At 43.6% G+C, this 14,246-nt stretch overlaps 1 protein-coding gene across 6 annotated transcripts; it reads left to right on the forward strand.

Annotated features, from left to right (window-relative positions):
* The first annotated feature begins 485 nt into the window (after window positions 1-485).
* LOC117424648 (glucose-fructose oxidoreductase domain-containing protein 2-like) lies at window positions 486-14,246 on the forward strand. 6 transcript variants are annotated; one of them, XR_009307803.1, is made up of 4 exons: window positions 486-1,482; window positions 3,279-3,615; window positions 8,666-12,643; window positions 13,060-14,228. XR_009307803.1 is itself a non-coding variant. In XM_034041238.3 (3 exons), the coding sequence occupies exons 2-3, from the start codon at window positions 3,363-3,365 to the stop codon at window positions 9,559-9,561; spliced, it is 1,149 nt and encodes a 382-aa protein (XP_033897129.1). In that variant the 5' UTR covers window positions 486-1,482; window positions 3,279-3,362; the 3' UTR covers window positions 9,562-14,244. The 6 variants fall into 6 exon arrangements, 3 of the variants coding, with proteins under 3 accessions (XP_033897129.1, XP_033897127.1, XP_058848782.1); XR_009307804.1 differs by having other exon boundaries at window positions 8,666-12,625; XR_009307805.1 differs by having other exon boundaries at window positions 8,666-12,355; window positions 13,060-14,221.

Consider the following 14,246-nt stretch of genomic DNA (forward strand, 5'->3'; position numbering starts at 1 on the left):
CACCAGCAGGATCACACACAGGCGAGTCATGTTTGCTTGAGCTTCCATATTCAAATAATCAAATAAGGCATGTATATCCACCCTTTTGCTGGGATTTCCAAAACCCACATGCAAATACAGATTTGAAGAAGCTCCTGTATCTTCAAAAACACCTGTTGATTTTACTAAACATAATGGTTAAAAAAGACATGCCAGTAATGAATGGCCAGCACTAAATGCAATGTATCCTGGAATATAGCGTGCATGTTATATTTGGTAAGTAATATTTAATATAATAGTATTTAATAGGGATATTTCACACATTTTTGTAGATACTCTATTTTTTTCCCCATATGTTTAATGTGGTCAGTGTGTTATAGGAAACGTATCAATTCAGTCAGATCCTGGTACTGCCTATATTTATAAGTGTATCAATATTGTTTTCTGATTGGCTCATTAAAATACTCTATCAAATACTAAACGAGTTGCTGTTCCTTTAAGGAATGACAGCTCCGTGCAGATATGGGTGTGTAGCTGCAGCAGCGTACCGAGCAGCCGCAGTGTGATCGAATGTGGTTCAATGCGGGGCCGGTCGGGTTGAGCTGTAGGACAGAGATAACACAGCGCAGGACCCTCTGAGAGCATCATCGGGCAAGCGGGAGGGGGACTGATATTCGTGAGCGGCGGAGGAAATATGCGCTCGCTTCTGGTGTTTTGCTGATCAGAGAATAACGACGGTCGTGGCAAAGCAGGATGTGCGTAAATAAATTAAGAAGTTGAACGGGCAGGCATTGGCAGCACTATACCGGCTCACGAAGCTCTGTGAGGACGTCGGGGGTGGCTCGCTGGTCCAGGATTTGAGATCCAGTACATGCACACAGGATTTTTGTAAGGATGGGACAAAGGCCGTGTATTTTACGAGGGAGATTGATATGAGCTGCCTACCCCAGACACCGTGCACTGACGAGGGAAGCTGTGTGTGTATTTTCATTTTTCTCTGTTGCAACCCAGAGAGGAACAACGCGCATCGGGGCGGCTGCAGCTTCTGGGCTTTGTAGAGGCTGAATAGAGGCAGGCAGGTTCTTTTGTGACAAAACCGTGAGAGACTGAAAGAAAACTCGGCTTTAACAACAGTGGCTTTTTGGAGGTCTTGTTCCCACCGCACATTGCAGAATTAACATTATCCAAGAACCCTATTCAAATGCCTTCAGTGTTTATTTGGTTATTAGACGCACTAGTACCGTGGTGTGTATAGAGGCTACTTTAATTGCCAGGCTTGTTCAGTCGAGCTGGATTTTCTTGCCATTCCTCTCGCTGTCTGCCCATTGTGTGTGTGTGTGTGTCGTGATCTGTATCTAGGCACCGAAACTGTGGGAGAGAGACGGGAGTCCGCTGAGCTTCGTATGGTTGGTTCATACGCCCTGGTCGGGGGATGAGATGAGGAAATCGGCTACTCAAACACAGACACACCTCGGCACCTGCGGCAGGTACATTATAGGTATGGTAAGTATAGCTAACAAAAATAATTATACTGGGATTCCACACAAAAATAATAAATAATAATGAATTGGGAGGCGGTGACTGGTTTCATAACGTCTTTATGCAGTGTCTTACAATGTGAAGCAGGTGTTTGCTTACGTGTGTCGTTCTCTACCTGCGGCTAACTTACATATTGAATGGTATTTAATGCTTTGACAAGACAGCCATGTCTCCAATTAATATATTAGGATCCCCCGGTATCTCGTTGATGTGCGGGAGTGCCTCTGTAATTTGACCGTTTTGATTTTAATTTAAATACATACATAAATAAATAAATAAATAAATACATAAATAAAAGGATGCGTGTGATGGGAAGGCCCAAAATAAAATAATTTAAATATAACATTTGTTGCAAATACTACATTGATTTATTTTTCATTTTTATAGTCCTCTACACCTTGTACGGGGCGCTCTTTTACCGTGTCTAACAGGACAATAATACATTATTGTTTTGTTTGTACTGTTAGTATAAACAGCCACACTAATTCCAGATTTAAATAATACTGATTGATGCTCTGGCGGTTTACTTATTTGTTTTTGAGAAATGTTGCATCATTTTGGACACACGTTTCCTTTCTGTCCAGGTGCCGTACTGACCTTGTCGTGTAACATTGACCCACTCGACTTTGGTTTCCGGCCTTGACCACTTCTGTCGCCAGCAATAATACAGCACGAGCATTTGCGATTAGATTAAAAAGTAAATAAGCACTTGGGTGCCCTTGTTGACTCTGGACCGAGGTGTTGTGAATCTTGACAAGAAAACTAACGTTGCAAACCCTAATCCACCTGAACTAAAGTAGCTACACTTTTAAAGGCAGTATTTATTTTCCATTTATAAGTAACACATAAATATTCTTAACAGGTTGTTAATGCTGCTGTTTCTGCTGAATGCAGACCTTGTTGGCATTCAGGTTTGATTGTAAGGTCGTTTTAGCTCCAGGGACACATCCCCCGTCGCTTAGGTAACAATCTGCTACCATCTTTGACTTTGTGGTTAGTCACCCCACCCTGTGAATCTGCATGCATACCTTTCTCCTGCATTGTGGAAGGGAGCAGTGGCACAGAAGAGAATATCCTGGGTCTTGTTTTAGACAGGTAATGATACCTCCACATGGTAGGCATACAGTCAGTTATTATGCAGCCTGCAGTTATGGGTTAAAAGGTGTATAACACCTGTATATTTACATATGTTAGATAAGGGTCTTGCCTTGAAGCCATGTCCGCAGTATAATAGGTCCCTGTATAACAAAAGCACCTTGTTTTCAATTGCTTACGTTCCTGTTTAAAGGCTTGCTGAGCTACACTGTGCAGTGCAGGTGTCCTGCAAAATCTCTCGCTGCTGTGTGAGGCTGATCCTGCACCTCTCGCTTTGCACATGTGGATTCTATGCAAACACAAAACAAGCAAATGCATACTGTAAAGCTGAGCTTTAGCTGTTAAATTTGCACCCCGCTGGAACCTTACCCCTCCTTGTTAATTATTAAAGGCAAACTGATTAGGAATAACTGCAGATTGCATTTACCGCCTTTTTTGGATCCCAGAGTAAATTATTTTGGAAATTGCATCCTGCTAATACACATGCCCTTTGCCCTATTACTTTTATTTACACTGTGTGTCAGAGATCTACATGCATAATGACTAAGTGCTGCTCGAACCGTCTGGTTTACAATTCTGCATGCACATTTTATATTTCCTCTATATAGGAATAGAGAATACATGGTCTGTGGTGTTACTGACTGTCCCTGTTTGCTCCCTGGCAGGGACAGAAGGATCTGTAAGGATGCTCTGAAGAGCAGTGTGCTGGAACCCGGCTCCTGTGACAGCGAGGGAGGGCAGCGGTGGCGATGTTGCCCGGAGTGGGCGTGTTCGGGACAGGCAGCACGGCCCGTGTCCTGGTGCCCCTGCTGCGGGCCGAGGGCTTCTCAGTGGAGGCGGTGTGGGGTCGCACGGAGGAGGAGGCCAGGCAGCTGGCGGAGGAGCTTGGTATCTCCTTCTACACCAGCCGGACGGACGATGTGCTGCTGCACCAGGACGTGGAGCTGGTCTGCATTAACATCCCACCCCCCCTCACCAGGCAGATCGCTGTCAAAGCTCTGGGTAAGAGGGGACCCTGCAACACAGCAAAGCTGGCCAACCTTGTTTGGCTAAAAGAACCATACCAGGACGTTTTTACAGAACAACTTTGATATATTTTTTACATAAAAAATATATCAAAGTTCACTTTGCAAGAGAGCTGAATAGAAAGAAGCAACAACATACATCAAGCTGTTTGGTAGCCTTCTGCTCATTAAACATCTTGCATGTTTAAAACACAACAGCAGTTTTGCTGCCTTTTCTTCTACCTAAAGCTACAGTCCTTTCAAACCATTAAATGGGGAAACTTCAAAAGAGCCGTATTTTCAAGCTCAATGAGCCATATGTGGCTGAAGGACCATTGGCTGGATGGCCCTGCCGTATGGTATTCCACATTGCAGAGTTCACCAAAGCGTACAGCATCTTTCAGGGCAATGTCACATAACATAAACAGTATATAGGCTTGAAGCTGTACTGTACTGTGTGTGTGTGTCTAATATATATAATATAATATAGATAGATAGATAGATATAGTAGGGAACCTATGGCCTGAGGCTGAGGGCATTGTCCCCTGGAGGTAACTGTAGTTCTTCCCAAGGGGCCTTTAGTTTCCCAGTGAGAGCCGAGGTCTGCAGTCCATTCTGCTGTTACAGAACAAATAAATAAATAACTTTCTCACTGCGGCACAGAATTCTCGGAGCAGTCAGCTGACCTGGTGTTATTTACATGACTATTACAATACACGAATAGTGTGGCTTTGCCGATTTTAATGTTTGCAGCATCTTTGTTTTGTAGTATACTTTGTAATCAGTTTTCTGTAACATCAACAAATTGCTGCCCAGCTTGATGCGGGTTTGTCCGCCATTTTGCTTTGTTGTGTGACGAGAAGAAGGACGTGCAGCGTGATGATGTAATTTGAGGGAGGTGACAAAGCATCACAGGGGCAATAGTTGGATCTATTTTTGGTCATGTGATGAGGTTTTAAGCAATCCCATGCCAGACCACTGGTTTGGCTTTCTGCCTTCCACATTAGATTTATATGGATGTGTTTCCAATCCTGGAGCTACATCAACACATTTCTGCCAGTGGTACAGTTATAACTGGGCCAGCTTCTAAAGCAAGAATCCCACTGCTGTGGAATGTGTCCAAAAACTGCCTTTTATTATGATTGGCAAGACTGTGATTGTGATTATTCTACACGGGGCTTTGAGCCAGCTCTCTAATAATCCTACTAGAATAACAGTTACTAGCTAACAGTGTTCTGCTTCTGAATGCACTCTTGTGGAATGCAAGTTTTAAATTGCTGCAGTCCTGAAACGATTGTGTATATTTCCTAAAGAATGATACACCGAAACGGTAAATTCCTGTCTCGCAACGTGCGCTTCCTGAGTGCATGTTACTGCACTGAGCTCCACTTGTTTCTGACTTGCGTTCGCTGTGTACAAATAGCTTACTCAAAGCATGCATTGCAGCAGCTTTAGAAATACTTTTATTGCAAAACGTGGATACTTACAACAGCGCTTGAACATTGTAGAATAAAAATACAAGAATACTGTGGCTATGATCACTAACAGATTATTCTCCAGATTCCTTGTGCACCATTTTTTTCCTTACTGCATTAAAAAATATAGTAAGTCCAGCCCATCATCCCTTGTGCAAGGTGCTGTGTGAATAGATTGCGTATTGTAATAGGATTTGTACATTGCTGAACTGTGCTGGGCAAGTCAGAGGTGTCAAAGAGGAATGTTCTATCTTGTTCTCTAAAAGCTCTTTGAGTTTACATGTTAAAAGCGAAGGAGACCATTTCCCCATTCCAGCTAAGGGAAGTGGAGATGTGTGTAAAAGGTGGTCACTAAACACTCATTTCCATCACATGCTTTGAAAGGGAAGTTTATCTGGAGCTGTGTTTTGGGTACTGTGGTCCCTATCGTTTATAAATGTTCATTGAGATAGATGAGGCAGGGTCTAAAAAGTGGAGGTGCTTGGGTTGGTGAAGCTGCATTACTTTTTGAAATAGAAAGTTTAGAAATAGGATTCCAGTGTCCAGAATCCCACTCGGGGAAACCATTCCAGATATGCTTGCTGTTCCAATGATTTCAGATCATGCTCTTCAGTTTATTCATGAAGTATCCTCTCTAGGCTGATCTGCAGACTGGAGATGCAGCCAGTGCATGACCGGTATCTACTAATCAAATGGCACCTGAAGCATGTGTACTGCCAAACAAGAGGGACTGTCGCAGAGATGGCAAACAATGGCTGCAGGGTTTCCTTGAGCTGAGCTAGCTGCTTTCTGTGTATTTCACGGAGGTCATGCTGGAGGACTCCACCACCCAGCCACAGCAGGAAAGGAGTTCCGAGAGGAGAACAGATAACAGGGCTTCCTCTTCCTGTGTTTTGCTGCCATCAAGCCATTGTTTGCTTTAATTTTTATTTCCTGTCCTATTCTCTTCTTCTTTTCTAATGGGGACTTCTTACCTGCATCTTTTTTTTATTGTATTTAGAAAGGTTCTTATGAAAAAAGGTCAACCCAGGTCGGGGGGAGGGGGGGCAGTGTAGGGGGTTAATACAGAATTAAAGGATCCAGTGCTGCAGATAAGTCAGGTCTCAAAAAAAAAAAAAGTCTGAGTTTTCTCTGACTAAGATCAGCTTTTTGAATTCGCAGCCAGGAGGCTTGCCTTGAAGGTTCTGCAAAGTGTCCATGCTGGCTTCAACGTGTGCTTGGCTTGGTTAGGCCTGATCAAACAGGTTTATTTTCCCCAGCCATGTCTGGTATTTGCGACAGTGAATTGCCAGAGGGTTCGGAGTTAGGTGCTGCATTCTGTTTGTCAAAACTGGTATTTTTAATAAGACTAGGGAATGCTGCAGAACCAGTATCCCAGAGGGCATATTCAGAGCACAGAAAAGGGAGGGGACTGAGGTGAGGAGAGCGTGCAGGTGGTGTGTGATGTCAGTTGCTGGGGTTCAGGTTACAGTAGACAGCTGTCATTTTTTATGAAAACAAAATCTGTTAAGAAAAAGCAGCCACACATCTGTAAATGTTTCCCTGTCTGTTCTGTAGGCTCTTTGAACCTGCTGAGAGAATGCCTGCCTGTTTGCAGAGCTCAGCAGTTTTAGAGGTTGGTGTGTGTGGCTCTTGTCTCTCTGACCCTGTCTCTGTCCTCTCTCCAAACAAAACCACAGCTGTGAGACTAGGGACTCCTCTTTCAGACGGAAAGGGTTGGCTCATACTTCACTCGGCAGACTGCTGCCAGACAGAGGGAGAGGCGACTCGGACGCTTCTGGAGTCTGTAGCACGTCTATATGTATGTACACTGCATATACAGTCTTGCCGATTGTATAGGCAATGTGTTGGAGACCTGGGGATTGCTGCTTGGGTGGTCTTTCAATTTTTTTTATTTATAATCCCAAACATAAGATGATCTGTACCCCACCCCATCAACAGCCTGTTTTGAGAGCACTTTTCATTGGCAGATGCTGTTTTCTGCTCTGCAATCTACAGGTTCAGGATATAGACTGATGACAGGCTTCATTTTACATGCAACAAGGTACAGTGATGTGTTCTGTTGAGACCGCTGCTAATGCAGTAAATGATTGATGAAAAGGAGCCCCTTTGAAAAGTGTTGCCGTTAGACAAACAGGAAGGCAAAACTTTTGGCAAGCTGTAAATGATTCACAGGAGGCCCCTGGTGGGATCTGCATTGTTCACGCTGGGTGGACGCAGCTCGTGACTTGAAGGGACTTTTCCTGTCGCTGAGTGCCTGTCGGAAATGCATCAGTGAAGGAGAAGCACGAGCCGGGCCAGCTTCTTCACGCAGTCCTTTCCGATAGTCCAGGGTTCACGGTCCCCTGAGACCAGGAGAGACCCTACCGTCCTGCTAGTGAAGGGAACACACGGGGAAACAGTCGCTGGCTCAGCAGAAGAGTGCACTTCCCCTGTGCCTGGACTACCCTGTCGTTTTATTAATGTTTAGTTTTATTCATTTTTGCATTACAATGCTTTCTGTGTTTCAATAGAAGGTACTCGGATCGGATAGGTCAATGGAGATGCAACACCTAGTTTACAAGGATGTCCTGCCTCTGCGTGCAGGCATTGGGGGGAATTGAAGCCTCGTTTGAGAATTAGCCAAGAGGGGTAGGGGTGGGGTGGGGGGTTTAGCTATAATTGAACTGTATTAATTAACGCCTTAGAATTTATGGTATTGCTGATAAAAAGGTGCAATGGAAACCATATTTATATAAATGTTGCATCGCTGTCCACTCAGGTCTGGGTTGTGCTGTGATTCCTGAACAGGGCAGGGAGCGCTCCAGTTTATAATCGACATTCAGTTTGAAGGGTACCTGCTGGTTATCATTTACAGAATTAACCAAGAAAGATGTCTCTGTTTCTGCCTGATAGAAAGCATGTGCGTTTTTAAAGCATTGTAACCTGGGAAAGGCAGCTTATTGCAAAGTTATTCGAGAGGCTGGGACACGTAATCCCATTTGACTGCAGAAGCATGCGTTCTCTCTCAAAGCGCTAGTTTTAAGATGGCATGCATCTTATTTTTTTTGCTTTCCCAACAAGTCGCTACTGTTGAGGAATGCTGAAGCGCCCATAAAGAGCCATTGAGCCACGAGACTCCATGCCAAGTGGTTGAGGTCAGAGCTCTTAGTTGTTATTTTGCCTTCTGGGAGTTAAACTTTATTCAGAATTATTACTGGCAAGACTATTATCCTAATTCATTTGTGTTTGGCAGGTCACATGTTCTAAGCCTACACAAAGCTCATGTAGGTGAAATGCTAGATTTAGAGGTCTGTGTTTCAGCCAGCTGGTTATTAAGGCAAATATATTGTATTTATTTCTTTTTGGAGACTTGCACGAGTGTCCTGACCTTGTGTTAGAGTGCCCTCTGGTGTAAGCTGTGCAGATAACAACCTAGTTCATTCTTTATTTATTTTTAGCAATGACACTGAAATAAAAGGCAGTACAAAAAAATAAAATTACTGACAGTCAGTCCCAGAAAAGTTTACAACACAATGAATCTGTGCGAGTATATCTACAGTGATTGATCCTTTTTTTTTTGTCTTTGTCTAGGGATCGGTAAGAATGTGATCTGCGAGAAGGCAGCTACGTCGGTCGACGCCTTTAAGATGGTGACGGCCGCCCGCTACTACCCCAAGCTGATGAGCCTGATGGGAAACGTGCTGCGATTCCTGCCTGCCTTCGTGCGCATGAAGCAGCTGATTGACGAGGGCTACGTGGGGGAGGTGATGGTCTGCGACGTGCGGGTGTACTGGGGCAGCCTGCTGAGCAACACCTACAACTGGATCTGCGATGAGCTGATGGGCGGGGGGGGCCTGCACACCATGGGCAGCTACATCGTGGACCTGCTGAGCCACCTGACCGGGCAGCGGGCCCAGAAGGTCCACGGCCTCTTGAAGACCTTCGTGAAGCAGAACGGGGCCATCCGTGGGATCCGCCACGTCACCAGCGACGACTTCTGCTTCTTCCAGATGCTGATGAGCGGTGGGGTCTGCAGCACCGTCACCTTGAACTTCAACATGCCGGGCGCGTTCGTGCACGAGGTCATGGTGGTGGGGTCGGCCGGCAGGCTGGTGGCTCGGGGCACGGACTTGTACGGCCAGAAGAACACCTCCTTCCAGGAGGAGCTGCTCCTGGCTGATACCTCGCACCTCGGCACGGCTGTGGAGAAAGGGCTCAGGGAGGTCCCCTTGCCCTACCTGAAGGGCATGGTGTGCATGGTGCAGGCTCTCCGGCAGTCCTTCGAGGAGCAGGAGGACAGGAGGACCTGGGAACACAAGCCGGTCTCCATGGCAGCCTCCTTCGAGGACGGCCTCTACATGCAGAGCGTGGTGGACGCCATCAAGCAGTCCAGCAGGTCTGGAGAGTGGGAGGTGGTGGAGATCATGACAGAGGAGCCCGACGCCAACCAGAATCTGTGCGAGGCCCTTCAGAGGAACAACCTGTAGGATCTGCAGCTCCCATGTGCAAGTAGACTCTGTGCTAGAACGGCTGTTGAACCATGAAAAGCTCTCAATGTTTGCAAACTTTGGAGAATTTATGTAATTGATTAGTTTCACTATCTGGAGTCAGCAGCTAAATTCACCTCAGTTTTGGAGGGGTGCGAGAGTGGCACTGCAATTCAGTCTTTTGCACGTTTGCATCCCCAGGCACCAACTCAAGGCCTCCCTCAAGAGTCTCAATTCACCTAAATAATCCCTGGAGCCTCCATTTTAACCCTGACAGACTCAGACTGACTAATTGTGCCCTGGGAGCTACATGTCCTGCATTTACAGCTTCAGTTTACTTTAGCAGTGAGTTAACGCTTAGAACAGTTCTATAAGGATGATTTTTGTAGACGATTTTCACCAAGCCTTTTGTTTTTCGTCAGAACCTTACATGTAAGGGTGTTCATGGTTTGGGTGTTCTCAGGTCAGCAAGACTATACACAGCCTTTAAAAGGGTAGAAATGGCACATTATCTAGGTCATATAAGGCTGTTGTACTTCATGAATTTGAGCTGAGATGTTTTCAAATCTAAATGAAAGCTTTGTTAGCCTGATCTGTGCAGTCTAGCACGTTATGTTTACTTTACAAACATGTATCGCCTTGGTCTTTTTGGAGTTCAGCTCACTTGTGTCAAGCAGCTAATATGCACCCAAGCTTGTGTTTTTGCAGGTTTTGGATGATGCACTGATGGCCTCCTACCTATTGTTTTATTTGTATTTCTGTAGAATGACCTTTTTCATGCTTTATATAAGCATTTTACATTGAAATGTACTGGCTACAGTGGAGATAATTGGGACTCGTATGGCCTTTAAAGCCATATGCTAATTAACTTTAGCTGTGCTACTGATGGTAAATAATTAAAAACAAAATAAACAGCAACAAACAAAGGAGTTGCATGAAGGCATGATCCTCTTACAGTTGGCCTGCCCTTCATTTAATCAGTGCTGTGGTGTAATGGTGCATGAAGGACCTCATTTACAACCTGAACAGGCAGGTACTGGAAGTGAAGAGGCAGCTCCCAGTCTATTGCGTGCCCCTAGTCAAGACTGCAGGACCTGGCACTGCATGCTTCATTAACGGAGTGTTCAATCCTGCTTTCCCTGGTGGAATGTACCGTGCAGCATGGATTCAGCTCAGTCTTGTTTGCTCTTAGTTTTACAATGGTAACAATTGGCTGACACGGACCCCCTCTCCCTCCAAACATTCAGAATCCCACACGGCCGAGTTGTGTGCTATGACCAGGCAGCTCACTGCCTCTTCTGCTGCCTCTTGTGCTTCTTTGACTTTCAAAGCTGTTCATTTGTGCACTGTATATTGTGGTAGTGCGGAACACTGTATTTATGTCCTTATTTTTGTTTTTTTTGGCAAAATATTTTCTCAGCTACATATTTTTAAAGAGTGTTTGCACTGTATAGGCATAGACCAGTTTCTTAAAAGCTGTATATAGTTTGTAGATGGATATTTATTCATTTGGCTTTTGTTATAAGTTCAATTATATATATATATATATATATATATATATATATATATATATATATATATAATTAATCTTTTTTGGTGATGTTGCTGTATGACAAGTGTCTGAGACTCGTGTTTTTAAAGCCTGATTTTAAAAACAATTCTATGTATTTTTAATGTCAAATTGAGAGTAACCGTTAAAGGAAATTAAACATGTTGTAGCCACACTGTCTTTGTTGCTTAACACTGGAAAACCCTGGTGATATAGCCAGGTGAATCCAGTATATAAGGAACCTTACATACTGTATAGAAATTACCACGATGATTGAAATATTAACATTGAACTGTACCAACATTTATATATATATATATATATATATATATAATTTGAATTGAATTGGTGCATACAAAAGAAGCAAAAAAATAAGCATAAAACATAAAGGCTGCAAATAAATACGTTGTAGTACTGCTGTGGGCTAGCTTTTCATCCCCTGGAAGCCATACTAATGGTAGAGCATATGGAAAACTACAAAGCGGTATGTAATTCAATATGTTAACACAGCATTGTTCAGCTGGTTTCATTCGACGTTATGAAGAAAAATGAGTTAATTCTACAGAGTGATGTCAAACTTTTGGCCATCGTTTACAGTAAGTTGATTCAGACTTCCCATAAAAAGTTAACATTGAGAGGCCTTTCATTTACTGCTCTTTCTCGTTTCATTACAAACGTTGGTGACTCTTGGTTTCTCCATGCTTCCTCCTGGAGTGTGCCGTGGTTGAATCCTCATAGCATCAATCAGCATAAATATAAAACATCCTTAAAAAAAAACCTAAGGGAACATTTAAAAACGTTCCATAAAAAAACAGAAAAATAAACCATTGGTTTAAACGGTCCCTAAGGTTTTGTGAATAATCTTCTTATTAATTATTCTTATTCTTATTATTTTACCAGGTCTTTCAGATACAACATCTTGTTTCTGTAAAGTAGTAAATCCAAAAGAAAACGTATCAACGAGAATTCTGTCAATAAGCTTCAGTCTGATCATTCATGTCATTTTAGTACAAGGACCATTATTAAAGTTAGCGATTCTCACAAGACTTCCCTTTTACGCCTCTTGCAGGTTTAACCTTTATGTGAAGTGTACCTTGCAGGGAGTTTAAGATCGTGAAGGTGTACAGGACTGGCAAGTTAACGTATCCCATGGAGAAGACGCCCAGCACCCAGGTGATGCCCAGCAAACGGGTGAACCCCAGTCCCCAGGTGATGCCCAGCAGACAGGTGAACCCCAGCCCTCAGGTGATGCCCAGCAGACAGGTGAACCCCAGCCCCCAGGTGATGCCCAGCAGACAGGTGAACCCCAGCTCTCAGGTGATGCCCAGCAGACAGGTGAACCCCAGCCCCCAGGTGATGCCCAGCAGACAGGTGAACCCCAGCCCTCAGGTGATGCCCAGCAGACAGGTGAACCCCAGCCCCCAGGTGATGCCCAGCAGACAGGTGAACCCCAGCCCTCAGGTGATGCCCAGCAGACAGGTGAACCCCAGCCCTCAGGTGATGCCCAGCAGACAGGTGAACCCCAGCCCTCAGGTGATGCCCAGCGGACAGGTGAACCTGTCTGTTTACCTGTTTACGCTTTGAAGTCTATCTGCAATAAATGGAAGAGGCTGGTTGCGTAACACAGTTTATTTTTGTCCCATTTCCGATATTTTTAGCTGTGCCATCACTTGATATTTTTAGTTGTGACTCCAAGTTTACAATGTTAAAATCTGTACAGCATTCAGTCATATTATATGTATGATTAGCTGCGAGATGATCATTCAGGTAAATGTTTAGATATTCTGTGTCCCATGTCATGGGGAATCTATCTCCACTTATGGAATAGTCTGATTTCTGATTTGTTTTAAATGGAATGCCAACATAGATAGACACTTGTGCACTGTTGTATCTGATTATCCATGTACCAGAACCAACATTTAAATAAACCATTGTGCCTTTATTTTCAGTATGGCCATTCAGGGTAAAGCCATTAAGACAATCCCCTGGAACAAACAACACAAAAGATGAGAGAGAACCATTTAGGACAAAATCACAATAATCAACACTTTGTAGAAAAGGAGAGAAAGAGAAGAGTTAAGCTTGGTCTAAAAATACAATTTTACAATGGAAGGGAGTCTGAGTGTATCAACGTAAGATATCAAGGACTATTCCGTAAGTGCAAATGAGGCGGAGGTTCGACACTGGGATGTCACTGGACACAGCATCAGCAAGTTCAATACATAAACCTGCAAGGGCTGAGAAAGCTTCTCAAAGACAGAGACTCCGAATTCTGGCACAACCTGGGACAAGACCAGTACTGAACATGTCACAGTGAAGACAAAGTAAAAGCACAAGCAAGCATAGTTAATCACAGAAAAGCACTCGCAAACAAGAAATACAAACTGTGCTGTACGTGACATTTTTAATGTATAAGATTGTCTGCAAGCATCTTAAAGGCCTTGCTATCAGCACACCTGTGAAAGCCCACTTCTGGTGCGTTAATTATCTGTGTTGTTTTACACGAGAGACCTTTCCTCTGTTGTTTCTCGTTTTAAAATCACCCGTTTTATAGAGCTGTAACATTAACCCTACCTGTCTGCAGATAAAGATAGTCAAACTCAAACCCATGCAAATATCCTGGTATCTTTTCAGTGGGAAGTCATGGCTCAAAATAAACAAGAAAATGGCATTCCTGGACATGCATATTTAATCAAGGCAAAACAGGAGCTGTAAACGCACAAAGAAATGGCTTTGAAAACCACAGTACTGTATTGTGTTTTTTTACAAACCACAACCTTGGTTCAAAGATAAAATACATTATCATGATGGGGTCAGAAATATAAAGCACAAATGCAAATTAGTCTAACTTTGTTAAATAAAATATATATATATATATATTATTATTTATTTCTTAGCAGACGCCCTTATCCAGGGCAACTTACAATTGTTACAAGATATCACATTATACATTATTTCACATTATACAGACATCACATTATTTTTTACATACAATTACCCATTTATACAGTTGGGTTTTTACTGGAGCAATCTAGGTAAAGTACCTTCCTCAAGGGTACAACAGCAGTGTCCCCCACTGGGGATTGAACCCATGACCCTCCGGTCAAGAGTCCAGAGCCCTAACCACTACTCCACA

This window comes from Acipenser ruthenus, chromosome 19, assembly GCF_902713425.1.
Source record: "Acipenser ruthenus chromosome 19, fAciRut3.2 maternal haplotype, whole genome shotgun sequence".
Classification (NCBI taxonomy): Eukaryota; Metazoa; Chordata; class Actinopteri; order Acipenseriformes; family Acipenseridae; genus Acipenser; species Acipenser ruthenus.

Coding starts and splice junctions, on each gene's coding strand:
- LOC117424648 (XM_034041238.3), top strand. CDS start 3,363: ATGTTGCCCGGAGTGGGCGTGTTCGGGACAGGCAGCACGGCCCGTGTC. Junction 3,616..8,665: donor GATCGCTGTCAAAGCTCTGG/GTAAGAGGGGAC, acceptor GTCTTTGTCTAG/GGATCGGTAAGAATGTGATC.